At 36.7% G+C, this 27,933-nt stretch overlaps 1 protein-coding gene across 1 annotated transcript in view; it reads left to right on the top strand.

The window, feature by feature from the left end:
• The window catches only part of LOC149834530 (AP-1 complex subunit gamma-2-like), a 92,639-nt gene that overhangs the window by 3,476 nt on the left and 61,230 nt on the right, over window positions 1-27,933 (top strand). The window contains exons 2-5 of the mRNA XM_090011466.1: window positions 9,584-9,886; window positions 10,050-10,191; window positions 26,857-27,030; window positions 27,236-27,412. Of these exons, the coding sequence (XP_089867592.1) occupies window positions 9,584-9,886; window positions 10,050-10,191; window positions 26,857-27,030; window positions 27,236-27,412 (796 nt within the window). The remainder of the gene's footprint in view (window positions 1-9,583; window positions 9,887-10,049; window positions 10,192-26,856; window positions 27,031-27,235; window positions 27,413-27,933) is intronic.

Here is a 27,933-nt window from a genome sequence, read left to right as displayed (position 1 = left end):
TGAATATGAACTTTCACAATAACACCAAGGCATAAAAGCCTATAAATAAAAAGGATTTTTATAAACCTCCACAGTATGCTTCAAAGAGCATTGTTTACAAGAGTGTAGTGAGGCTCTATTTATAGAGCCTCATTTGGAGTGTTTCAACGGTTATATTTATGATCGTTGGGAGCAGTCCAACGATTAGTTGGAGTGCCACCCAACAGTCACACGGTGCATTAATTATAAAAGACAAAAAAATACATGTCATTCCCTAATGGACTGTACTAAATACAAATACTTAAAAAGACTAAAATACTAATGGCTATATATATGATAATTTTGTTATCGCAACATAGTTTTGAAGGTTCTCACACATCAACACCCATATCTGAAAGTAGTGCTCTCATCCATACGACCTCGGTGGTTGTTATAACCATCACCCTTAAGAATAGTTTGATACATCAAGAGAACTATATCTAAAAGGTTATTCTTATCATCTTCATTATCTTTAAATATTACTCATCTTTTGTGGAAGATAAAAACACTTTCTGTTGCTTTTTGCATCGCCAAGTGATGAGAGAATCACCTACAAACACACAAATTCTTGTAGTTGAATGACGATTATTGGGATTACCTCCCCAGTCAGAATCAATATAAGCAATAATATTTAAAGATAATGAAGATAATAAGAATAACCTTTTAGATATAGTTTTCTTGATGTATCAAACTATTCTTAATACTGCACTCATGTGAACCGATGTGGTCGCATGTTGAAATTGACTTGCAGTGTGTACAACATGCACAATGTCTGGCCTGATAATGGATATATACATTAATGATCTAATAAGTTGTCTATAAGGAGCTATGTTGTCGAAAGCGCTAGGTGAGGCTAGTCGGTGAACCTTCGAAAAGGCCTAGGCGGGCGACTAGGCGGGGCCTAGGCAGGCAAAAAAAATTAAGAACAAACAATTTTGTAGATTTCGCCGTTATATTTATTTTTGCACATATCACATGTCACTGAATTCAAATTTTCCTCATCCTTGCAAAATGCCCAATTCCATGTCAGATCCCCAGAGTTTCTGATTTTCCTTTTTGTTAAAGATTCTGTGCTAGGGTTGGAACAAGAACCACTTGCACTTGCATTTAGAGGAGCCAATCCACAATCAGTTGAAGAACTTGGGTTTGTATCTTCCATTACAACAACAACAACAACAACAACAACAACAACAACAACAACAACAACTACGCCTTCATCCCAAAACAATTGGGGTCGGCGATATGAACCAACAAAGAAAATCATTCTGGGTCTTCCACATAAATCCTTCTCCTCCAATCATTTCTATCCAATGCCATGTCCTCGGTGAGGTTCAAAGCATTCACATCTTTTCCTATCATCTCCATCCAAGTCTTCCTAGGCCTACCCCGACCTCTTTTAACTAATATATTTTCCCATTTCTCCATCCTTCTAACTGGAGCACCATTAGGCCTTCGCCGAATATGTCCAAACCACCATAAACGATTCTTTCTCATCTTATTTTCAATAGGTGCAACGCCTACCTTCTTACGTATCTCCTCATTCCGAATCTTATCTTTTATTGTATTTTCACACATCCATCTAAGCATATGCATCTCAACTACACTCATTTTTTGAATATGATGTCTCTTGGCAGCCCAACATTCCGTACCATATAGTAAAGTGGGCCTAATAGTCGTCCTATAAAACTTTCCCTTCAACCCCAATGGCATTCTACGATCGCACAACACTCTAGTTGCACTTTTCCATTTCATCCACCCAACCCTTATCCTATGATTTACATCTCCATCAATTTCTCCATACTTTTGAATTATAGATCCCAAATATTTGAAACAATCATCCACCGACATTTCTTGCTCACCAAGCTTCGTTACACTCACATCACTACTTCGTTGCTTACTAAACCGACATTCCATATATTCTGTCTTACTCTTACTCAACTTAAAACCTCTTGCTTCCAATGTCTGTCTCCATAATTCTAACTTAGCATTAACCCCAACTCTAGACTCATCAATCAAAACAATATCATCAGCAAACAACATACACCACGCCACATTTTCTTGAATTGATATCGTAAGCTCATCCATCACTATAGCAAATAGGAAAGAGCTTTAAGCAGATCCTTGATGTAACCCAACTGTTATAGGAAAATTGGTTGTCATCCTCTACAAGTACGGACATTGGTTACTACTCCTTCATACATATCTTTAATTATACTAATGTACTTGAGAGAAACACCTTTCTTCATCATTGTCCACTAGACAACATCCCTAGGTACTTTATCGTATGCCTTCTCCAAATCAATAAAAACCATATGCAAATCTTTGTTCCTCTCTCTATATCTCTCAATAAGTTGTCTAAGAAGATGTATAGCTTTCATAGTTGATCTTCCAGGCATAAAAACAAATTGATTCTCCGATATCATGACAAAATTCCTCAACCTATACTCAATCACCCTCTCCTAAAGTTTCATAGTATGATTCATGAGTTTATACCACGATAGTTTGTGCAATCTTGTATATCACCCTTATTCTTATATAGAGGCACCAACGTACTCTTTCTCCACTCATTAGGCATCTTATTTGTCCGCCAAATCTTGTTAAAAAGATTTGTCAACCATTCTAAACCTTTCTCTCCCAAGCATTTCCAAGCCTCGATAGGTATACCATCTGGGCCAACTGCCCTTTTTGATTTCATTTTCTTCAAAGCCTCTACAATTTCTTTCTTTTGAATCTTGCGCATGAAGTCACAATTCATCTCATTAAAAGGAATTGACAAGTCTCCAAAATCTTGAGCATGACTTTCATTAAATAGCTTATCAAAATAATCTTTCCATCTCTCCTTAATCTCCTCATCTTTGACTAAAACCCTTTGTGTTTCATCTTTGATACATCTAACCATATTCAGATCCTTCGATTTCCTATCTCTCATCTTTGCAAGCCTATAAATATCCTTCTCGCCCTCTTTGGTATCCAACTTGTCATAAACTTCCTTATATACCTTTGGGTTTGCATCTTCCATTGTTCTAATTAAACATTTCAAAACAAACAATTATTAATCAATAAAGTAGATAAACAAAACATACACAATATATATATATATATATATATAAACAATACATATATAACAATATGTATAAACTGTTCAATATATAAACAATACATATATAAAATAGGTAGCTCGCCTAGTTGAGCTGGGTGGTGCCCAACGCCTAGGCGCGCCTTTGACAACATAGATAAGGAGTTGGATCATCTAATAACACTTCGTCTTCAGCTCTCATTTTTGCATTTATCACTTCAGGAGTATCGGCATATTTTGTGTCAGTGATTCCCAAGAACACAACAATATCAACTGCAAACTTGATTTGAGACAAAATGTACCTTCTTGACGAGTAGGCTACTTCAATTCCTAAAAAATATCTCAAAAAACCAAGGTTGGTCATATCAAAAGATTTTTTAAGCATAATTTTAATTTCTTCAATTTTCTTTTGATAATTCTCAGTGATGATCATATCATCAACATATAAAAGGAGAATGATAAGTGTGGTACCTATAGATCTTATAAAAAGAGTAGTGTCAATGTAATAAGATCTAAATCTAAGATTCAACACAGTACCACTAAACAGATAGTACCATGCTTTAGGGTTTTGTTTAAGTCCATATAAAACTTTTTAAAGATGAACCATACCATTTTTAATAGTCAAGCCTGGGGGAGGATCCATGTACACTTCATTTAAATTTCCATTTAAGAATGTATTCTTAACATCTAACTGGTATATAAGCCATTTTCTAATGGATGCCACTGCAACTAGAGCCCTAACTGTGGTCATACGAGCTAGGGGAAAAAGTTTTTTCATAATCTATTTTATATTCTTGAGAATATCCTTTTACAACTAATCTTACTTTATATCTTTTTAGGGACCCATCACTTTTTGTTTTGATTTTAAAAACCCATCTACACCCTATTGTTTTCTTTCCTTTGGAGAGACGTAGAATTGCCCAAGTATAAGCTTTATGTAAGGCATTTAATTTTATTTTCATAGCTTCAACCCATTCTTTTATGTTTTTAGCTTCGTTGTAGTTAGAGGGTTCATGATATGAATGAATGGCTAGAAGATAAGTCCTATAGTTAGGAGAAAAAGATTCATAAGAAACAAATCTATTTGGAGGCCTATGCATTCCTTCAGATCTTCTAACACTAGTTTCTTCAACATTTATTGATTGATTATATCATTCAAGTACACATGAATGCTCCCAATTATCTCGTCAAGAGTATTGTAGGAGTTTATAAGATGATTCTCTTTCTTGACTTGAGTCATTAATAGACTCGAAATTACCAATGTCATTATCAATAATTTCATTATTTGATTTAGGTAACAAATCAAATAAGAAACTGTCACAGGGACTCGACAAACCAGGTGCCGCACCCGCGTCGACAAACCCGGTGCGGTCAACTCGACCCTGGGTGCGGTCAATGCACCCAGGGTCATTTGTGTCTAATTTTTAGACTTTAAATTTTTTTTAAGCCTGATGAAATATGCTGCTGAGGGAGGATTAGGGCAAATTTTTTTTGCCCTAATCCTTCCTTCCTCTCCTCCTGAAGCCTTCGTCGGACCCCACCGCCGCCGCCGACCGCTCCGCCTCTACTCTCCTCCTTAGGTACGCTCTCTCCTCTTCGACTCCCTCTGCTCTCCTCCTCTCCTCTTCGACCCCGCCCCTGCACAAAGAGGGTGTAGGGAGGGGGCTCGGCGCCTCCCTTGCCAACAGAGAGTGCAGGGAGGGGGCTCGACCCCTCCCCTTTACAAAGAGGGAGGGCAGGGAGGGGGCTGGGCCCCCTCCTCTGCACACAGAGAGCAGGGAGGGGCTCGACCCCTCCCCTGCACAAAGAGGGCGCAGGGAGGGGGCTCGATCCCTCCCCTGCACAAAGAGGGAGGACAGGGAGGGGGCTCAGCTCCTCCCCTGCGAATAGGGAGCGCAGGGAGGGGGCTCAGCTCCTCCCCTGCGAATAGGGAGCGCAGGGAGGGGGCTCAACCCCTCCCCTGCACAAATTATATATATATATATATATATATATTGCCGCATCCCCGCACCCAAGTTTTTTGAAAGTGCCGCACCCGTACCCATGTGACATAGATAAGAAAACATACTCAGATTCTTCCTTAGGTTTTTCAAAAGCAAATCCATTTTCATTTTCAAGAAAAGTAACATTTCTAGAAACATAAAGCTTATTAGTTGTTTGATAATAACATCGATAGCCTTTTTGATTTTTGGCATATCCAAGAAAGACACATTTTATAGCTTTAGGAGAGAGTTTGTTACATTTTTCAAGAAACACAAAACATTTACATCCAAACACCCTTAACTTTTTTAAGCCAGGAAAAATTTTAAAAAGTTTTTCAATAGGAGATTTGTTTTCTAATGTTTGAGAAGGCATTCTATTTATTAGATATACTACGGTTAAAGCGACTTCGGGTCAATTTTTTTTTTAGAATTTCTTTTGAAGTAAGGGCCTAGTAGTTTTAATAATGTGACGATGCTTTCTTTCAGAAATACCATTTTGTTGAGGGGTCCTAGGGTAAGATTTTTGGTGTACAATTCCATGTGTTTTTAGATACAATTGAAATTTATTTGAAAGAAACTCTCCCTCTGAGTCAGAGCGGAAGACTTTAATATTTGTTTCAAATTGATTTTTAACAAAATTATAAAAGTTTTTAAAATACGAAAAAACTTCAGATTTGAATTTGAGAAAGTATATTCAAGTATGTCTACTAAAATCATCTATGAATGTAACATAATATGAGTAACCACCTTTTGACATAATGGAAGCGAGACCCCATACATCCGAATACACTAATTCAAAAATTTCATTAGATACGGAGGTTCTAGGTCCAAAAGGTGTCATTTGCATTTTTTCAAGTATACAATCTTTACATACAAAATCTTTATCTTTACAAATTTTTTCCAAAAATAAAAAATGAGATAATTTGGATATACTTTGATGTCCTAATTTTTTATGCCAAAGATCTAAATTAATGTCTTTGACATTATTACAAATGGAGTTTTTAGGTAAACACAAGAAATCCATATAGTAAATATCTTCTCTTTTATGGCCTTGCCTAATCAGCTTTTTTGACTGGAGATGTTGCACCAAACAAGCCTTAGATGAGAAGAATACTTTACATCTATAATCGAAAATTTGATATATTAAAAAAAGGTTTAAATCCAATTTTGGAATAACCCTCACTTTTGGGACAAAGAAATTTTTTAAGATATTGTTGAGTTTTCCTATGCTTTTAACTTTTAAAGAAGTACCATCGGTGGTTGATACACATAAAAAATATGAATTAGTGCAATCGGATAATAGAAACTCATTATGAGTCATGTGAAAAGAGGCACTCGAATCCAAAATCCAAGAAGACTTACCTGGAGGAGAAGAGGAGGAGATGACAGCACCGGATGTAGGAGTGGTTTTAAGAATTTGTGAGACAACCTCTGCTATTTGGGTAATGGTCAAATCATTGAAGTTGCCCTCTTTCTTTGATTCTTAAGGTTCTTCACTTAAGGCGGCGACTTTCTTAAATTTAGGACAATCCATTCTCATTTGTCCCGGTTCCTTACAATGATGGCAAATTATTTTGCCTTTGTATCCTCCTCCATTACGTCCTTCTCCATTGAATTTTCTCTCAAAGTGAGATGGTTTATATGTTTTTACAAAATTTCTGGGTCTTGCCATGGCAAGAACCTCATAATTAGACTTGTGCATTTCAAGTTTTGTTTCCTCTTGGCAAATTTGAGCAAGAGTCTCACTTATAGAAGGAGTCGAGGTCCTGTGAAGTAAAGAAGACCTAACTTGCTCAAATTCTGGCCGAAGGCCATAAAGAAAAGAAAAAATATTTTCTCTTTTTATTTGAGATCTTCTCGTTTCAATAGCCGAACCTTCTCATTTTGGTTCTAACATGGCTAATTCATCCCAAATAAGAGATAAAATATTGTAAAAATCTCTTACGCTTTTATCCCCTTGTTTTGCATTACGTACCTTTGTAAAAATCTCTTACGCTTTTATCCCCTTGTTTTGCATTACGTACCTTATTTTGAAGATAATGTAGCCTAGTCATATCTTTTTGGATGAAGATATTCTTTAGAAAAATCCATCCATCTCATGCTTTTTTAAACTTAATAATGTTGGTGGCGATTTTGAACTCCATGGTATTCATAAACAATGAGAGAATTTGAGCATTGCTCGCTTTCCAATCCTTCAACTTGTTTTGATATTCTTGCAAAACTTTCTCATTTTCTTCATTGGATAAAGCTTTGACTTGATCTCCTTGTCTCCTTGTCAATTTTAGTTGCGGTTCATTAGTGGTACCACTAACAAAACCCTATAGCTTTTTACCTTTGATGTGATACTCCATTGCCGTCACCCACGTTAAGTAGTTGTTTTCATTGAGCTTGTAAGAGATGACAGAGGCAAAGTCTCTTTCTCAAAGAATGTATTTCAAGAATTTTGAGTAGAGGAGTTGGAAGAGGACCAAGAGTTGAGGAGCACCAATACAGGTTAGAATAATCCCGAAATAACTTTTCACTTCTTCAAGAGCAAAGCTCTGATACCATGTAATGAATCAATGGTGCACGAATACAATGCCAACAAAGGGCTACACAAGTGCACAACAAAAACCGTGGTTGCTAATGGACCAAACACAATCTCATAAAAGAGAGAATGAATATGAACTTTCACAATAACACCATGGCACAAAAGCCTATAATAAAAAGGATTTTTATAAACCTCCACAATATGTTTCAAAGAGCATTGTTTACAAGAGTGTAGTGAGGGAGGCAGTCCAACAGTCACACAGTGCATTAATTAAAAAAGACAAAAAATAAAAAGACAAAAAATAAAAAGACAAAAAAATACATATCAGTCCCTAATGGACTGTACTAAATACAAATACTTAAAAAGGCCAAAATACCCCTATATATTGCAGTATTTTAACAATATTGACCCATAAGTGGTCTTGATTGTGTATATTCTTGTGTTCTTGTATGCCCATAAGAGGCATCCACTTGTACTCTTCTTGTATTTCCATTACAATATATATACATATATAATGTGTATATATATATATATTTATTTTTACTGTCTTGTATATGTAATAGGTTATGCCCATTAGGGGCATTTTGGTCATTTTCTCTTATATAATATGTAGTGCCCATTAGGGGCATTTTTTGTATTTTTGTTTTTTTATATTTGTTCTAGCCATTGGGACGGCTAGTCAAACTGGGGGTTGTGCTTTGTATCCTCAGTAAGTATGAGTTCTTTCCCATATTGTTTTAATGCTTTTCTTAAGCATTTTCAATAATACATTTTATTTATTTTATTTATGTTCTTGCCCATAAGTGACTTATGTTCTTGTTTGTGTTGGCCCATAAAAGGCTTGTTATCTTTGTGCACATTCTTGTAATCTTGTAAGCCCTTAGTGGCATCTTTTTGTGCACTTTTTATATTTCATTACAAAAAAGACCATTGGGGGCTTAAAAATGACCTCAATAAGTGTCCGGTCGCTACTTTTCCAGTGTCGAAAAAAAATGGTCTGGCTCAGGTGTATTGTACAATACAGTATGATATATCGCTTAAAAATGAACCCCATAAGTGGCCAGTCCACACTTTTCTAGCCTTGAAAAAAAAGTCTGACTCAGGTGTATTGTACAATACATCGTAATACACTGTTGTATCGCATGATATGGACCGATAATTGAGATTTTGCCGATATAGATGCATTATCATATCAGTTCTCCTACCGATATAATGTATTGTATCGTACAATACAATACAATACTGATAACATTGACCTAAGGGCCAACAATCATTTCCTTTCTTCTCAAGCTCAACTTGCAACATAAGACACTTGGCTCTTCTTACATGATTTCTTGCTTGCTAAATTTTTTAAAATGCTTTGCTTCTCACTTCTGCTTTTCATATCACTTCTCACTTTCACTTCCTAGTTTGGTAAGTTCAATCTGACCCTTAGGCTTCTAGTTAGGCTTCGAGGTCCTAGCAGACATTAGAAGAAATCTTCTTTAGTTTTTTTCAGAAAAGCTAGAAAAAAGAAAAGCTTCTACAACTATGTCTAGGCTAAAGGACCAATTATGCTAGACATACATATGTTGAATGAAGTGCAACTGAAGCTAAATGTTGCAGATTTTGCAGCTCATTTCATTATTTCATTCTATCTTTTTTTTTGTTTAAACTGGACACAGCCTTGTGGCTTTCATTGGTATGGCTCATGGCTGTCTAGGTGCTTGTGTGTTTTATACTAACAAGATGATGTTATTGATATTTGTTTCTTTAACTAACTGTTTGATTTGATCTTTTTTGTGTTACATGTGTATTTATTATTATTTTTTTAGTTTTCAATTTTCCATTTGTGGGTATTTCATAACCTTATGCATGAAATCAGATGGTTGAAATTTTAAGGTTAGAGATTGGTGGGATAAGTATGTTCCTGGTGCTTAAAGTATGCATTAATTGTGTTTCTGTTGTATTTGATAGCTATGTGTTCCGACATTGCAGGGATATGATTCGAGCTATACGGGCATGCAAAACAGCAGCTGAAGAGCGTGCAGTTGTGCGAAAAGAATGTGCTGCAATTCGTGCAGCTATTAGTGAAAATGACCAGGATTACCAGCATAGAAATCTTGCAAAACTCATGTTTATTCATATGCTTGGCTACCCTACACATTTTGGTCAAATGGAATGCCTCAAGGTTATTGCATCTGCTGGCTTTCCTGAGAAGCGAATTGGATATCTTGGCTTGATGCTACTTCTTGATGAAAGGCAGGAAGTTTTGATGCTTGTTACGAATTCCTTGAAGCAGTATCCAGCCATGAAAGCACCTTGTTATTCCATGTTTAACAAACATATTCAACTGTTAATATGTTATCACCATGTTCCTTGCTAAAGTTTAGTAACTGTGCTTTGTTCAATAGAGTATATTAACTAGTCAAAACCATCTGAAAATCCCTTAACAGATGCACAGAGACCTGAATCATTCGAATCATTATATCGTGGGACTTGCTCTTTGTGCACTTGGGAATATTTGTTCTGCTGAAATGGCACGAGATCTTTCCCCTGAAGTGGAAAAGCTGCTTCAGAGTAGCAATCCAAATATTCGCAAGAAGGTTTCATCTTCATTTATGCATTTTGAATCTTGAAATGCTTTCTTTTTAGCTGAAAGTATTGAATAGTTTTAAGGGAGCTAATGCCATGCTTCCCATAAGTTAGTCATGTGTTCTGATTTAAGGGCCTAAAGTTCTGTGGTGTACATGTACATGTGCATGCCACTATTAAAAACCTGATGCTTTCTTGTGAATTGATCAACCCTCAACTTTAAAGGAAAGTGGTATACCCTATCAATTATCATGCAATGAGGCGTATCTTTCATTATCTGGATCAGTTTTTAGCAGTATTGAACTTTGCTCTTTACTTGATTTTAGTCCATAGGTTGATATAATTAAGCTTAAATTCAATTCTATCTAGTGGGAAAGGACAAATTATAAAGATCACCATTTGTCATCAAGTGTGGCACTCCATATGATTGACTTTTGAAGCCATATCTCCACTTCTATTTATGAAGCCTAGCTTTTGTTACTTCATGTTTCTCTGTCACCTCTGACTATGCCCCTTGAGTCCTTAGTCCAACTCTTGTCCTGGTTTCTTCAGTATGGATGCTGCTACTTATGTTCACGTTATTTCAAACAAAAACCCATAGTTTTCTCTTTCATCAGGCTATACCTGTACATCCTCTGATTCGTGATTCCATATCATGTTTTTCTTGTTACGTTCTTCATAAATGGTAAGGACGATCTGACTTTATAAGTTGACTGCATGTAATGCCATGTTTTGAAGACACTCTGCATAATAATTTTATACTCAATATTCATCTATTGTTAGGTGGAATTATGCTTTTGTTTCTAAAACTAACTCTCTGCACCTAGACTTTTTTTTTATTCACTGAAGATGATTAAAAGGGGCGAGGAAAATGGATGAGCAAGATGCTGTGAATGTTGAAAGTTTTATACTTTTCTTATTTGCGTCATTGTTCAATTGGATTAACTTTTTCATTAAGTCATGGGCTGGTATTGTGAGTTATGATGGTGAATGCCAAATACATCACCAACAAGGTTTGCCTGCTTGTTAACAAATAACGGTAGGTTTCTTGAGAAATTTTATTAAGAGAGCATTCTTTGGTTCTGTTACATGGAAGGGCTGCTACGTTCATGTACAGATTCTATTATCCTGCTGCATTTGTAGAATTTGGTGTGTAAAAGGGTACCCGACCTCTTTATAAGTGAGAATTTCCTGTAAGGTCTGCAGAAAGAAGGTATCAAGCATGATTTAAATACTTGTTCATGGGTTGTGGTGGGTTGAGATTACAAATGGAAGGAAAATAGTAGATCTAGCTGGCTGGTGGAATGAAAATTGGTGCAAAGTAGGAAGAAGGATTAGTAATCAGATCCTAAGAAGATCAAGCCAACTGCTTGCTTTAATGATTAGGTGGATATGCAAGATCCAATCGATAATGATGGCTTATTTTGTTTCCATCTGAAATCTGATTCTTTTGCTATTGCAAGTTCGGCAATGCTAATTGATAGTTCAATTATCCGACTTTTCTCCTGCTATAAGTTTACACGATTCTGACCATTCTGAGAATTGGAAGACAAAGTGGCGGAGATCTAGGACCAGTTTACGGTAAAGATGAGAAAACACAATAGGTCATAGATTAACTATTTCTATACAAATCAGATCTGATCCTGAAAAGGGGTGTAAAAGCCGCTGTACCTACTTCAAAACATACATTATAAGTAGGTAATTAATGATCTGAATGCATTTGATCTCCTTATGCTGAAGTACATGTGATCTTCAACCCATATGCATTCCTGGCTTTGTGTACTGTTTGGGATGGGTCAAACTTAGGTAGTGCAGCCCAAACACAGCTAATCCTGCACTGAGTACCAAAAAGCTTGTCAAGATAGGTCTCTAATACTTAGAAGTTGCGCACTGGACTAGTGCAAGAGCTATCAAACAACAAGACCTTAACATCTGTCTCAGACAACAGGATTAGTTGCGGCCACAACATGGTTATGCCCATCACTCTATGGGTGAAATGGTAGAGGGTCATCACTAATGGTTTGTTAGTGGAAGAGAGCTAGGAGGTAATTAAGCCTCCAAATTCCATTGGATGCAAAATATTGTGGAAGCAAGTCATCTTAGCTTCATTGGTAGGATTATCACATGTGCCATGTTTTGATTGTGCCTGAAAATTGAAGGATAAAGCAGAGGATAGGCGGGGAAGGATGTGTTAAGGGTTCAAACACCTAAAATTTAGAGCTTTCCAAAATATTGGTGATTATTGATCTTGGAGTATCTCATGGATTGTCCGTCTAAGCAAATACAAGAAAAGTAAATGCTTTATATATATATATATATATTGATTGGTAGCTGCTCACACATTTAGGTGCGAAATGAACGTCCTAAATGGGTTTTCCAGCCTTTTTTCATTTTATTTTTAAATTCTGACCGTACAGATGTGATATATGTACTTGATTTTATAGGGATCAACTCTTGAAGCATTCTATTCCGACACATGGGTGGGTTTTTATAAGGTTCAAAAAATCAATGGTCCAAATTCTTTGTAAATTTTCAAGGCTCCAAATATCATTTTTTTCATCGAAAACACATGATCCTGGTGTGGATTCCTCGTAAATCGACCATGCCCAACACATTTATGGGGTCAGAACTGCAAAAAAACACCAAAAGGGAAGAAAAACCCATTTAGCACGTATCATTTCGCACCTAACGTCTGAGCAGCTACCAATTTCTCTCTCTCTCTCTCTCTATATATATATATATATATATATATATATATATATATATATATATATATATATATATATATATATATATATAACGACCTCAACTCATACCCCTTAAAAAGTACAATTTTTTTTTAAACAAGTGCAGAAACAATCCCAGAGACCCGAGACCTTTACATTGAAACACAACCACCACCACAAGGGATCTTATACTTATCTTTCATACCAAACCATGATCAAACCAAACTTCATTTATTCAAATGTAAAGAGTCTGAGACATAATTAATTAAAAGTAAAGAAAGTAAAAGGAAAGACAAAAGCAAAGAGCCACGCCGTCCAAAGAATTTTTCATGTAGTCGCGTGGTCCCCTCGTGACTCTTCTCAGAAGCAAGTCCTCCTCACTAGGCATCTGAGGCTGCGAAAAATACAAAAAGTAGGGTGTTAGAATCCAAAGAATCCTGCGTACAGGTTCCTCTGATGAATCAAATAAGTAAAAAAAATATGAATAAGATTCATGCAATATTTTAGAGGAACATAAATATATCATATTCATAATTTAAATAACCATTCATGCAATAGGAAACATTTATTAAGCATGAGGGAACATTTAATAACAACAGATATCACAATCTAAGCATTAAAGACATTTAACATGTATTAAGGAACAACATCATGCATTCATCAATATATTACAATTAAGGGAAAAAGTAAATATGCATGATCTAATACATAGCAGAAATATGAATGATTTCAGTGCAATGCATGCATAATTTATTATCTTAAATCAAGTTTTCTTTTATATGCATGTCTCTATTATGATGCACACACATTTAAGTTTCACTTTTTATTATCATTGCCCGCGTATACTCAAAACGGGTAAAATCCCCGAGGTCAAGTTAGGTTCCCAGAGTAACTTAGCACACAATTTGTATTTTATTACTGGGTTTCAAAGTTAGCCCTCAATCGATATCAGAAAACAACATCATCCATCAGAACATTAGAAATCATCATCTAATATCGGGGACACTAGGGACATCAACATCCACAAATGTCACTTTTCTTAGTATACCGTGACCAGAAGAACAACCTCAATATCGGGTTCAAGGGCAACAACAACGCACACGGAGTTTTTGTATCCTCACAGTTTCCTCCAAACCGCAATATCCAAGATTCCCACACTAAAGAAGGGACATTAAGAAAACATAAATTACACTATTCTTTGTTTTCTTTTATCTTGTTATTAATTCATCTCTTTTACGTTACATAAGCTTGCAAATCAGCATGCCAAGTTCTTCACGGGACCATAGGCCGTGGTATCATGGAACAGTGCAATAAAAACAATAATATCTCATTTGATTTTTGCAATGCATAGAACAACTAAAATAAAACGCAATACATGCTCAAGGCTCACACTGCCCAGATAACCCATTTGATCATCAATGCATTCATAAGCAAAAATCATCATTCACATGCCAATATGCATTCCTTCTACATGCTTTCCAATGCACACTCATGTATGCAAAACCTTTTTGAAATGTGCATAAAATAATAAAATTAATAAGCATATGCATGAGTGCACATGTATTCAAGTTTAATGCATGCTTCCATTCAATACACACACTCATTACCAATGCATGCCTTAATTCACATGTTTCATGTTGCATGCAAGCTTTCATGAAATACCCATTTTAATTAAACACGTGAATATTCAAGTAATGGCGCAAGTGCCAAACACATCAATTTAATGTATGCATACACATAAGATGCAGCCTTGCAATATTACCTTGATTCAACATATTATATCAAGTCAAAAGTTTCATTCTTTAGCATGTATAAGGCTAGACTAATACAAGAAAACAAATTATGGGAATTTACATACTAAGTAAATCCTTTGTTTCAGATTCAACCAAAGACAAGGAATATACATAATTGAAATTCTTGACTTGCAAGTTTGGCCTTTGTCTAAGTACAAACTGAATACATAGTCTGGAAATTTCCTTTCTTTCCTTTCCTTTGTAAGCAAGCTGGGTCAGGCATGACACCTACCACCATTTTAAAATGAAGAGAGGTTTAACATAATCCAATGTGGGCTAGTGGAGATCTCATACAGTTACACACCTCACATCATGATCTTGGAGATTTTATAGGTTGAATTCACCAGAAAATATTGCACATTTTTTGCCTTTGGCTTGTTTAGATACTAATAATGTTCCATATATGTAATTAGTTTTGGAACGACGAAGTTGTTGCTCATATGAAATTTTTTTATACTAACAATGGATATGCACATAAGATGCATGGAATGAATAACAGCTGGAAAGACACCCCACTTTGAGAACAGAAAAAGCACAGATGGTTATAATTACCAAGCCAGTAAATGCATTGGTGGGAGACACACCAAACATATTGCTATGAATTTAAGCCACTTGGGAGACATAAGAAAGCAAGGGATTAGCATGTCATACACTTGCCATATTTCGTAATATGATAACCACATATTCTATCTGTCTGCTTTTAAAAGGAAGCACCATACCTGAACAATCTCCTACTGACCATTTAGAAATTAAACCACCTGGACTTGACTTGAAAATATGATGCCTAGTATGACAATAGCAGTTGTTAAGTATTAGGCCCTCAGTTGTGGCCAAGCTTTAACCTTAGGGACCCATTTGGATGAACCGAAATCCTGCATGGGTGTCATGTTTTAATAGATAAAATGAATTTTCTATATGTTTGGGTGATAAAAAATCTCAGTTTTTATGAAACCAAGTTTGACTAAAAATCTGGTTTTATGAAAACCCACTTCATCCCAGGCTTCTTTTTTTGCTAGCTGGTTTATTTGGCTTGGTAGTCCCATCTCTCTTAATGACCCCTCCACCTCCTCTAGCCCATGACACTTGTGTAATGAAGTATGCGGAAGATTTCAAGAATGCAAATGCATTCACTATGTCCAACACCGGACAAAAGAAACAAGCATAAGAGAGGAAATCCACTAAGGGATATACGAAAGGCCTTACAACAAGGCTACACACATAAAATAAATACTCTTTTTATTGGAGATGAGCTCTCAAAAAGTAAGGATATTCTTCTTTTGCATTTGTACCTATGTCACACGGACTCGGCTAAGGAGGTGCCGCACCCGAGTCGACACGCCCCGACACGGGTGCGGACTCGGGTGCGGCTTCGGACTCGGCCCAGACTCGGTCAACGAGTCCAGGCCGAGTCCATCCACATTTTGGACTCGGTCAACTTTGACCGAGTCCAAAAATGTCCCTAAAAAACCAATTTTTTATATTTTTTATTTAAAAATATATATATAAAAAAAGGCACAGTGCAGTCACAGACTGTGACTGTGACTGTGCTGTGTGACTGTGCACAGTCACAGACTGTCCACAGTGCACAGTCTGTGACTGTGCACAGTGCACAGTGCTGTGCCTGTGACTGTGCACAGTCACAGTCTGTGACTGTGCACAGACACACAGACTGTGCTGTCAGCTGTGGCATTTTAAAAATAAAATAAAATTATATATATATATATATTTTGCCGAGTCCCCGTGTCCAAAAATTTTAAAATTGTGCCCCACCCGTGTCGCACCCGCACCCATGTGACATAGATTTGTACTAATGAACATATGCACAAACGCGGGCAGGGACTGTCATCTGTTTCCAAAAAAAAAACATAATTTGTTTTGTGTTTGATTGTGATGCAGGGCCCACACGAAAAAGCCGATCACCTGTCAAACGTACCGTAATATACAATCTTTTTAGAAAATAAGAATGATGTAACTATATATCATTGTGGATCCAATGTAATGATATTTTTTAAAAATCTAATCACTCTTCTGCCATGGCAAGTTTAATAGGTTCAGACCCATTAGGGCTCCTGGGTCAGGGTCCAAACACCTAGCAGTTTGGTTCAAGGTCCATCCTACAATGCCTAAGGGCCCGTCCAAAGTGCTTTGATAAAGTGATTTTGAATCTCCCACGAGAATCGGAGTCACTTTATCAACCCATGGTTCTCTTTCCCTCTGAGTTGAAGGATCACTTTCCTTTTTGGATGCAATATCTCATATAAAGGAACTGTTTTTTCATGTTTGCAATGGCATAATAAAATGCCCCACCTAGGAATCACTTTCCAATCAAATAATAATAATAACATAATGCCAAGGCTGAAAAAGTGCGGCTTGTGATGCCTATTTTTTATTTTTACTTGGAAAAACTGCCCCTGGTGTGCAGAGACCTAGCAGTGCTGGCTCAGCCTGCCATACTTATGGTCGCTGCCCTGTCAGGGTAAAGGGACTAAAGGGGGCTCCCAATAGAGTCGTTGGGAGCCCTCAACGGTCACAATTGTGACCGTTGGGGGCCCCTTTAGTATCTCAAACAAAGATTATAAAAAATAAAAATAAAAAAATAAAAAATAAAAAACAGAAAAATAAAAAGAAATAAAACAAGTACCCCTATTGGGTACTTGTGAAAAGACCATAATACCCTTATCGGGTATTATGGTGAATACATCTATATATATTACATAGATGTATTATTACATATGTTTTAACACCCCCCTCAAACTTTACGGGGAGATGACCAAAAGTTTGCTAAGAAGAAACAAGAAGCGAGGAGCAGGAAGTGCTTTGGTAAAGAAATCTGCAAGCTGATATTCCGAAGTGACGTATGGCAGTGTAACTGTCCCACGAAGATATTCATCATGAACATAGTGACAGTCCATTTCAATATGTTTAGTCCTCTCATGAAAGGTGTGGTTGCTGACACTATAGATCGCACTTTTGTTGTCGCAACAAAGCTTCGAAGCACCGGTAATTTCGACTCCCATATCTTGAAGAAGACTTCGAAGCCACAAAAGTTCCATTGTTAGTTGCCATGGCCCTGTACTCAGCTTTAGTGGAAAACAACGAGACTTTCTGCTGTTTCTTGCATCTCCAAGCAATTAGCGAATCTCTTAAAAAAACACAAAAGCCAGTAGTTGAGACTCGATCATTTGGGTTTCCTCCCCCGTCAACATCAGTATAAGCAAGTAAATTTAAGGAAGAGAGTGAGGATATGAATAACCCTTTAGTTAAAGTATTTTTTATGTAGCGAATGATCCAAAGCATAACACTCATATGCACATTTGTAGGGGCATGCTGAAATTAGCTTGCAGAGTGCACAACATGAGCGATATCAGGCCTGGTGATAGTCAGATAAGTGAGGGAGCCAATGAGATGCCTGTAGGGCGTAGGATCATCCAGCAGAACTCTATCCTCCAGTCGTAGCTTAGCATTGATAACTTCGGGAGTCTCCACCTTTTTGTCATCTGAAATCCCAGATTTGGAACATATGTCTGCAGCAAGCTTCATCTGTAACAAAATATACCCTCGAGGAGAGTACGCTACTTCTATACCAAGAAAATACCTAAGAAAACCCAAATCAGACATATCAAAATTATGTTTTAACATATTTTTAACATTAAGAATACCACTTTCATCATTGCCAGTTATGATCATATCATCAACATAAAGCAGAAGGATGATAATACTACTACCTGCACGTTTAACAAAAAGAGCAGTGTCAGTATAGCATGAACGAAATCCTAATTGTAACATGATAGTACTAAATCTATCATACCAAGCCTTAGGGGCTTGTTTAAGGCCATATAAAGCTTTTAATAATCGAAGAGTTTAACCTTGGTTAACATTAATTCCCGGCGGAGGGTCCATATATACTTCTTCATTCAATTGACCATTAAGAAAGACATTTTTAACATCTAATTGAAATATAGGCAATTTCTTAAATGATGCTACAACAATTAGAGTTCTAACACTTGTCATGCGAGCCACGGGGGCAAAAGTCTCCTTATAATCAATGCCATATTATTTTGAGTATCCCTTAGCAACTAATCTAGCTTTATATCGTTCTAGAGAACCATCACTTTTTGTTTTGACTTTGTAGACCCACCGACATCCTATAGCTTTTTTATTTGGAGGAAGTTGAACTATTTCTCAAGTTTGAGCCTTATTTAAAACATCTAGTTCAACTTTCATTGCTTCAACCCAATGAGGAATATTTTTTGCTTGATTGTAATGGGAAGGTTCATAGTAAAAATGCAGGGCTATTAGACAAGCTCTATAGTTAGGTGAGAGAGTTTCATAAGAGACAAACCTATTAGGTGGAATTGATTCTCTAGAAGATCGCCTAAGGGAGGTTTCTTCTAGGGGTTCATTAAGCCGCAAGAATTTTTCTAAAGCACTAATAGGTTGCGCTTGCTCATGCCGAGTGTATACTTGGAGATTGTCACCATTAGTTGGTGATACCTCAATATCATGAGAATCATTATTGAGTATTTTCTACAAATTCTTGATTACTTAAAGAGTCATCATTTGAATCTTCTAAAAGATCATTGATAAATATATAATCAATTTCATTTGGTTTTTCCAATATTTCAAAACCATTTTCATCTTCTAAAAAAGTCACATTTTTGGAGACAAATAACTTATTGTTTTTATAGTCAAAACATCTATAGCCCTTTTAATTTTCACCATATCCTAAAAACACGCATTTAATTGCTTTTGGTGACAATTTATCTCTTTTATGCAAAAGAACAAAGCATTTACACCCAAAAATACGAAGACGATTATAATCAGGTGTTATATTAAAAAGCTTTTCATAAGGAGAGATATTGTTCAATTTTGAAGATGACATTCTATTGATTAAATAGGTGGAGGTTAACATGGCCTCGGCCCAAAAATTTTTAGGAATATTTTTAGAAATGAGTAATGATCTAGTGGTTTCTAAAATATGTCTATGTTTTCTTTCCGATAGACCATTTTGTTGAGGAGTTCTTGGGCATGATTTTTGATGACAAATGCCATGTTGTTTTAAATATGATTGAAACTCATTTGATAAGTATTCTCCACCCGAATCGGATCTAAGAATGGATATGTGGCTTTGAAATTGATTTTGAACTTTTGCATAAAATTCTTTGAAAAAGTTAAAAACTTCCGATTTAAGGTTAATAAAATAGATCCATACATATCTAGTATAATCATCAATAAAGGTAACATAATATGAATAACCACCTTTAGATAAAACCGGAGATGGTTCCCATACATCAGAATGCACCAATTCAAAAGGTCTTGTTGACACAAAGGTTCTTATAGGAAAAGGAATGAACTTCATTTTTCCAAAAATGCAATCTTTGCAATTGATATCTTTTTCTTTACAAAACTTGTTTCCAAAAGAAAAAAGATACATTTTAGATTAACTTAGATGTCCAAGCCTTTTATGCCAAGTTTTAATATTTTTATCTTGGACATAAGTACAAAAAGAGGTATTAGGAAGCGTTAAGTGATCCCTATGTAACATGGGTGCAGGTGCGGGTGCGGGGATTTGGCACTTCCAAAAAACCCAGGTGCAGGGGTGCGGCAGGGGCAAAAATGTAATATATATATATATATATCTATATATATAAAGGGGGTTGGGGGAACACGCGGGTTTTTTTTCAAATTTCGCAGCTGTCAGCTACTGACAGACAGCTGTCAGCAGCTGACAGAACAGCTGTCAGCAGCTGACAACTGCTGTCAGCAGCTGACAACTGCTGTCAGCATAATTTTTTTAAAAAAAGAAATTCGCAGCCCATTTGGGCAATTTTTTTTTAAAAAAAAATCCAAAAAAAAAGGACCTAAATGATCCTGGGTGCGGTCAACACACCCAGGATCGGGTTGACCACATCCGGTGCCGCACCCGCGTCGAGTCGCGTCGACGCGGGTGCGGCACCCTGCTAGCCGAATCCCTGTGACATAGAGTGATCCATAAAATAAAGATCTCCTTTCCTATGGCCTTGCCCAATCCGCTTCCCGGACCAGAGATTCTGCACAAAAAACCCTTGAGATGAGAAAGATATTTTACATCCATGGTCGGCAATTTGGGAAATGAAAAAAAGGTTAAGATTTAGTTTAGAAACTATTCTTACTTTTGGAACAAGGAAATTTTGAATATTTTTAGAATCAAGAGTTCCAATACCATTTATTTTGAGAAAAATTCCATCGGCCATAGAGACACAAGATATTTTTGAATTGGTGCTCACGTTGGTTAATGCATTTTCATGAGGAGTCGTGTGAAAAGAGGCTTCGGAATCTAAGATCCAAGAGTACGTATCGGGAGGTGATGATGAGGCAATGGCGGCACCAGAGGTGGAAGAAGTGGCCTTTAGAATTTGTTGGAGAGCTATAAAAATTTGACCAAGAGTATCCTTGAGATCCCCGTTTTTGCCTTCATCTTCTTTGGTGGAGGATTCCTCAACGAAAGCCACCTTTGGCTTGAATGTCTCATTTAGCTTTGGGCAAACAGGTTTAATATGTCCCGGCTCATAACAATGATGACATATAATAATTTTTCTTCCACCACTCCCTTGCTTACCAAAATGAGGTGGCTTGTATGTTTTAACATGATTGCTGGGTTTAGATACGGCAAGAACTTCATCTATGCTTTTACTAATGCTATCCCTAGTCTCTTCTTGAGTGATTTCAGCAATAGCCTCCTCTAAAGGAGGAAACATAGATCTATGGAGAAGTGAGGATCTAACTTGTTCAAATTCGGGACGAAGCCCAAATAAAAATTGAAACAATCTATCTTGTTCCATTTGCTTTTGTCTTAGTTCTACATCCTTCGTAGCCACCCATTTAGGCTCTAAAAGAGTTAATTCATCCCACAAAGGATTTAGAGCACTATTGTAGTCTTGTATGCTCATGTCGCCTTGTTTTGTGGTTCTTACTTTTTATTGCAAAAAGTAAGCTCTTGCAAGGTCCTTTTGGGTATACATACCCCTTCATAAAAACCCAAGCTTCATTTACCCAACGGAATTTTGCAATATTTGCACATACCTTAAGTGCAACGTTATTCATAAACCATGCTAGGATTTTTGCATGGTTGCTCTCCCAATCTTCCATTTGGTGATGATAATCTTCAATGACCTTGAGACGAGCATCACCTTCAAGCGCTTTCTCTTGATTTTCTTCCATCTTTGTGAGCTTAAGTTGGGGTTCCGGAACGGTCCCCATTTCATAACCCCAAAGCTTCTTGCCTTTGAGATTATTCTCCATTGCGGATGCCCACATCATGTAATTTTTTCCATTAAGCTTGAATGATAGATCGATCTTGACTTCCATTGCTACAAAATGAAGATGTGAAATAGAAAGGAAGTAGAGAGAGACAATATTTCACCTTAGAGAATCGTATGGCTCTGATACTATGTAATGAAGTAGGCAGAAGATTTCAAGAATGCAAATGCATTCACTATGTCCAACACCGGACAATAGAAACAAGCATAAGAGAGGAAATCCACTAAGTGATATACGAAAGGCCTTACACACATAAAACAAATACTCCTTTTATTGGAGAGGATCTCTCAAAAAGCAATACAAAGATACAAGGGGGTTCCCCCTATTTATAAGCAAAGAGAGACTAAAGGGGGCTCCCAATAGAGTCGTTGGGAGCCCCAACGACTCCATTGTGGGGCCCCTTTAGTATCTCAAACAAAGATTATAAAAAACAAAAAACAAAAAATAAAAAACAGAAAAATAAAAAGAAATAAAACAAGTACCCCTATCGGGTACTTATGAAAAGACCATAATACCCCTATCGGGTATTATGGTGAATACATCTATATATATATGTTACATAGATGTATTATTACATATGTTTTAACAACTTGGCTGGGCCTACAATGCCCAACAGACCTGGTAACCAGGTTTGTCAGCACTTGGTTAGGTGCTGGCCATGTCTGGCCGGCTAGCTCAGCCCAACTGAGTGGCTGGACTGGCCTGACAGGACCCGACAGGCTGAGCCGAGTCACTCGGCTGACTACCGGCTGTCCAACAAGAACCAAGCCGGGTCTGGTCAGGTACGACCAGATCCCAGCCAAGACTGGCAGGGCCCAGGTCAGCTCTTGCCGAACCACGCGAACCTAGAAAACATAAAAAAAAATATGCTAGAGCAGTCACGAAATTCAAGTGTTGATGTACCAAATATATATACACATGCACAGTCATGTTCAGGCTGCATAAGTAAAAGTTTATGTTTTACGTATACGTGAATATACATATTTTCATTTAGCATAGCAAACAAATGTAGCTTCATACTTTAAACCTGCATATATGTCTATATCCACACTCAGCATGCTTTGCATATGTAGTTTCTCTTTAAGTATGCATATAGCTACATGATATCACTCAGTTTTGCATGCTTATACTGAGCAAGCACAATTTTACAGATTTTCAGATTTGGCATGCATCTATTAACAAATCAAATTACAAAAAAACAATTATAACTACTTATTATTGCACCCTGTTACAAAAATTATACATGCACTAAACTTGGACCAGATTTGCGCATGTTATAAACATGGCAAATCTGTCCCGATTTAGGGATCCACAATATCAAGTACAAAAATATAATTTTTCCCATAAATAAACCTCGCAAAAGATAGAAATCAAAGTCTTATCGGAGTAAATATCTAGATTTACTCCTTCCCTATGTATTTTTACCAAAAACATTGCATGGAATACGAATCCATGCCCTTTTTCTCATTTGAAACAAGAGAGAAACCCGTACCATGAATCTGAGATGAAGAAAACGATGGTAGATATTGAAAAACGTGGGTAAATGGTTGGAGATGATCCAAACTCCTCTTCTTCCTCTTTTTTCCTCACTTTATCTCTCCTCCTTTTTTTCCTTCTCTTTCTCTTTTTTCTCTCTTTTTTTTGGGGTCTTTTTATAGGCCCCATAGGGGAGGTCGCCCTTCATTCTCCAGCTCTTTCTAAAATGGGCTGAAGAGAAAGCCTTCCTTTATTAAGACTGTCTCTCCTTTGTTTCCAATTTTTTTAAAACTCTCCAAGTTTAACTTTTCAAAACTTGGTTTAAAAAGGGACTCTAAGTCTCTCAACCTTCCTAGATGTTTCTAGAGATGGTTAAGGGCTCTTGCAAGAGTCCTAAACAAACATAAAAATACAATTTCGAAATTATATTAAATTAATTAATTAATTATTTAATATTAAATTAAAAATAAATTTATGAAAGTTTCCAAAAATTATCAAAATAATGTGGGAGGCTTCTTAACATAATTAAGATGAATTTAAAGTTGGAAAAAAATCGTTGGGCATGGATTTGGATCCGGATCCAAGATCCAAATCCATTTCCGAAATTCAAATGGGTTTTGAACTGGATCAAACCCATATTAATATGGTTCTTGGATAGGGTCCAAATCCATATTAATTTGGATCAAATCCATCAAGTTCGGTCTGATCCAAGTCCGGATCCATCCCGACAAACTGCTAAATTTTTAGAAAAATGCGATTTTTGGCTGAACCATATCCCGAATCAAGAAAAATAAAATATCGTTGTGCTCAAAATTTTGAGATGCATCCAACGACATGTAACACAAATATCAAATTCCGAATTTCGCCAGAAAATAACCTGAATTTCACTCGAATTTAAAGATAAAAAATAAAACTTTTTCCCACGTTTCGATTGGCTTGTTTAGACCTAGTTGATGAGACCTGGGTCAAACCCAGACTCAAAAACATCAATCTATAATCGAGGTTCAAACGATTTTTCTCCCAGAGTTGGCCAAATTTTCAAAAAAATCTCAAAATGGCTAAGTGTAAAAATACGCGATATTACAAAATATATATATATATATATATATATATATATATATATAAAGAGAGAGAGAGAGAGAGAGAGAGAGAGAGAGAGAGAGAGAGAGAGAGATGTCCTCATGGTACAACATACCTATTTTTTTATGTTCCCTCGATTTTTGTGCAAATCAGACCCCACAGATGTGATTCAACATGGTCATTTGCTAGGACCAGGCTCTTGGATTGTATTATTTCGATGAAAAGCACAATTTTGAGTCTTAAGTAGTAGAAAATTGTTGGCTGCTGATATTTGAAGCATTTCAAAACCTGATTACTTGTCATAATCAGATGATTTTAAGGCCAATTCTTGCTAACAAGCCATGTAGGTCACATTTGTAAGGCCAGATTAAAAAACACAGAAAATGAAAAAAATCAAGATGTGTGCACCTACACCTCTCTCTCTCTCTCTCTCTCTCTATATATATATATATATATATATATATAGTAACCCGTAACAGTGGATGACACTTTCATCCACTGTTAGTCGGATGCACACTTGCCTCTGATTGCACGCGCAATCAAGGGAAAAATGACCTTTATCAGCGGTCGCGACCGCCAGTAAATGTTGTTTTGCCGCCCAGAACATTAGCGGTGGTCAATGTTCGTCACTAATTCATGTAAATTGACATCAGGCATGCGTTCGACATGCGCCCAATGTTTTACCCGTCCACTGTTATGGGTTTTCGTATACACACACACAGTTGAGTGTAACGTTGAACCCTAAAAAATTGGACAAACGTTGGACACACGCATTGTGCGCCAGGTGTAGCAGAAAAAAGCTTTTAGCGGCGGTTGCTGACCACCACTAAGGCCTGGGCGAAAAAAGAGACCTTTAGCGGCAGATGCGACTGCTGCTAAATGGTAAAGGCTACTTTTAACTTTGCCATGCGCCACTTCCCGTCCGATTTTTTCTTGATCGCTGACCAACACCCTTTATATATGCGTATGTATTATGTATGTGTGAATGGAAGTACCGAAAAGCAAATACTGATCTAATTGGAAAATGTGTTAGGGTTTAGACACCTAAACGATCTAGAGCTTCTCCAAGATATTGCTATTATTCTTGGTAGTATCTCATGGAACATCCGACTAAGCAAATTGAGAAAAGGCTTTTTGCACAAGTTATATATATATATATATATATATATATATATATATAGAGAGAGAGAGAGAGAGAGAGAGAGAGAGAGAGAGAGAGAGAGAGAGAGAGAGAGAGATTCAATTTCTGCACAGTACAGCAACCTATTTTTAATTGTCCCCTTGAATTTTGTACAAGTCAGAACCCATAAATGTGATTTAGTGTAGTCATTTGCTATTAACAGGCTCTTGGATCATATCTTTTAGATGAAAAAACTTGATTATTTGAGTCTTGAAAATCTAGAAAATCTAGAAAATTGTAGGCCATTGATTTTTGAAGCACTTCATCACCGTGGTGGTTACCCATGTGGTCAGCAGGGTCCTGTATCAAGCTGAAGGCCCAGGATCGAATTCCTCTTGGGCATGGGGGCTGCCATTGCTTTATCATGGTTGGGGCACGTAAGGCTGGGTGGTCGTGTCCTCAACCTGTAGTTTAACCTCGCGGGGAGGTGGGCCCATGAAGTAACCCGGTTCTTGGAAGGGGTTCCTTCGTCATAAAAAAATTGAAGTACTTCAAAACCTCCTTCTTGTAATCAGATGATTCAAAGGTCAATTACTACGAAACAAACCATGTGGATCACATCTGTAGGGTCAGAGTGTAAACACCAAAAGAAAGGAAAATTGAAAAGGTGCATCCATATGGTTGTCTGCACCTACACCCCTCTCTCTCTTTATATGTATATTTATTTATGTATATCTATGGAAGCCTAGCACTAGTAGCTCATTATGTAAAAAGTGATGTACGTATGTTCAACATCTTGAAACATGCACATTACATATATTAGAGTTTGGAGATCCTTAGGCTTGTCTTGAAATACCTTAGGCTTCATTAATCCTAGAGAAGTTGGGAAAGGAGAGTTTTCCAGTCATTACTATTTCATAACTATTTTTCTGGCAATATTACCTTCATCTGATTGGTTTTATCTGTCATTCCATTGCATCAACTCTTCATATTCAAAGTGCCAGATCTGTTATTGAGTTTCTTTTTAGAAATATGACTTGTGTCCATTAAAAATTTACAATAGAAATATCATTTTCTTTGTGTCTATTAAGCTTATGATGTGTTATTTTTGCCAAGTTTTTGCATCATTATAAATTGCAGAAGGTTCACTTTATGTTTTTTTTCTTTAATTATTTTCTTCAGGCAGCCTTATGCTCTATCAGAATTATACGAAAAGTGCCAGATCTTGCAGAAAATTTTATGAAACCTGCTGGTGGTTTACTTAGCGAAAAGCACCATGGAGTCCTAATCACTGGTGTACAGTTATGCACAGAAATATGCAAAGCCAGTCCAGAGGCCCTTGATTATTTAAGAAAGGTATATTCCATTTTCGGACTATTGAACATAAAGAGATCAGTTCTTGAAAATGATACACATTTATTTCTGGCCCTACATGCAAGTGACAGTGAAGAAAACTTTCCCAAGTGCTCAATTAGATTTAGGGTTGCTTAGAAATTGTTTCATCTTTGTAAAATGAAGCTATTGTGTACTGAATTACATTGTTATGTCTACCCAATTACAGTACACAAAGGACTTGGTTCGGGTACTAAAGAACGTCGTGACAAGTGGGTATGCTCCAGAATATGATATATCTGGGATCACTGATCCCTTTCTACAGATCAGGGTCATGCGACTCCTTCGTGTGTTGGGTCAAGGTGATGCAGATGCAAGTGACACAATGAGTGATATTCTTGCTCAGGTATGTATTTTTGATATGCAAGTGACAGTGATATTCTTGCTCAGATATATATTTTCTATGTTTGTCATTCCTCACTCAAGTCTCAAACAACCTTACACCATTGTGTACAGCGTATCTTTCTTCTTTCTCTGATACCAAATTGAAGATATGCTTCATATTTTGGCCTTCTTGGTTTAGCAAAGTTCTTATATATTGGGCTAACCTTTGATGTATGGTTGTTTCACCTTCCCCAAGTTACTCTTAAGTATCACCCAATATTGTATGTTGTTACTTCGGTACTAGTTGGTTTGAAGTTTGAACAATGTTCATCTAAAAAAAACCACTCAATTGACACTATATATGTGCTGTTTCATTCTTGAAAATTTGAACTACTACATGATGCCATTAGTTTCTACTACTGTTTCCTTTTATTTTTCCATATTAATATGCCAAAACATGTGGGCTTTCCTGATCCTATTATCATTGTATGTCCAAGCTGAAGCATACTGGGGGTTCGTTTTTGCTCCAAATCTGTTGAGTAT

The sequence above is a fragment of the Nuphar pumila genome, chromosome 6, assembly GCF_984573655.1.
Source record: "Nuphar pumila chromosome 6, dmNupPumi1.hap1.1, whole genome shotgun sequence".
In the NCBI taxonomy this organism is placed as follows: domain Eukaryota; kingdom Viridiplantae; phylum Streptophyta; class Magnoliopsida; order Nymphaeales; family Nymphaeaceae; genus Nuphar; species Nuphar pumila.
This window is presented reverse-complemented; position numbering and strand designations above follow the sequence as displayed.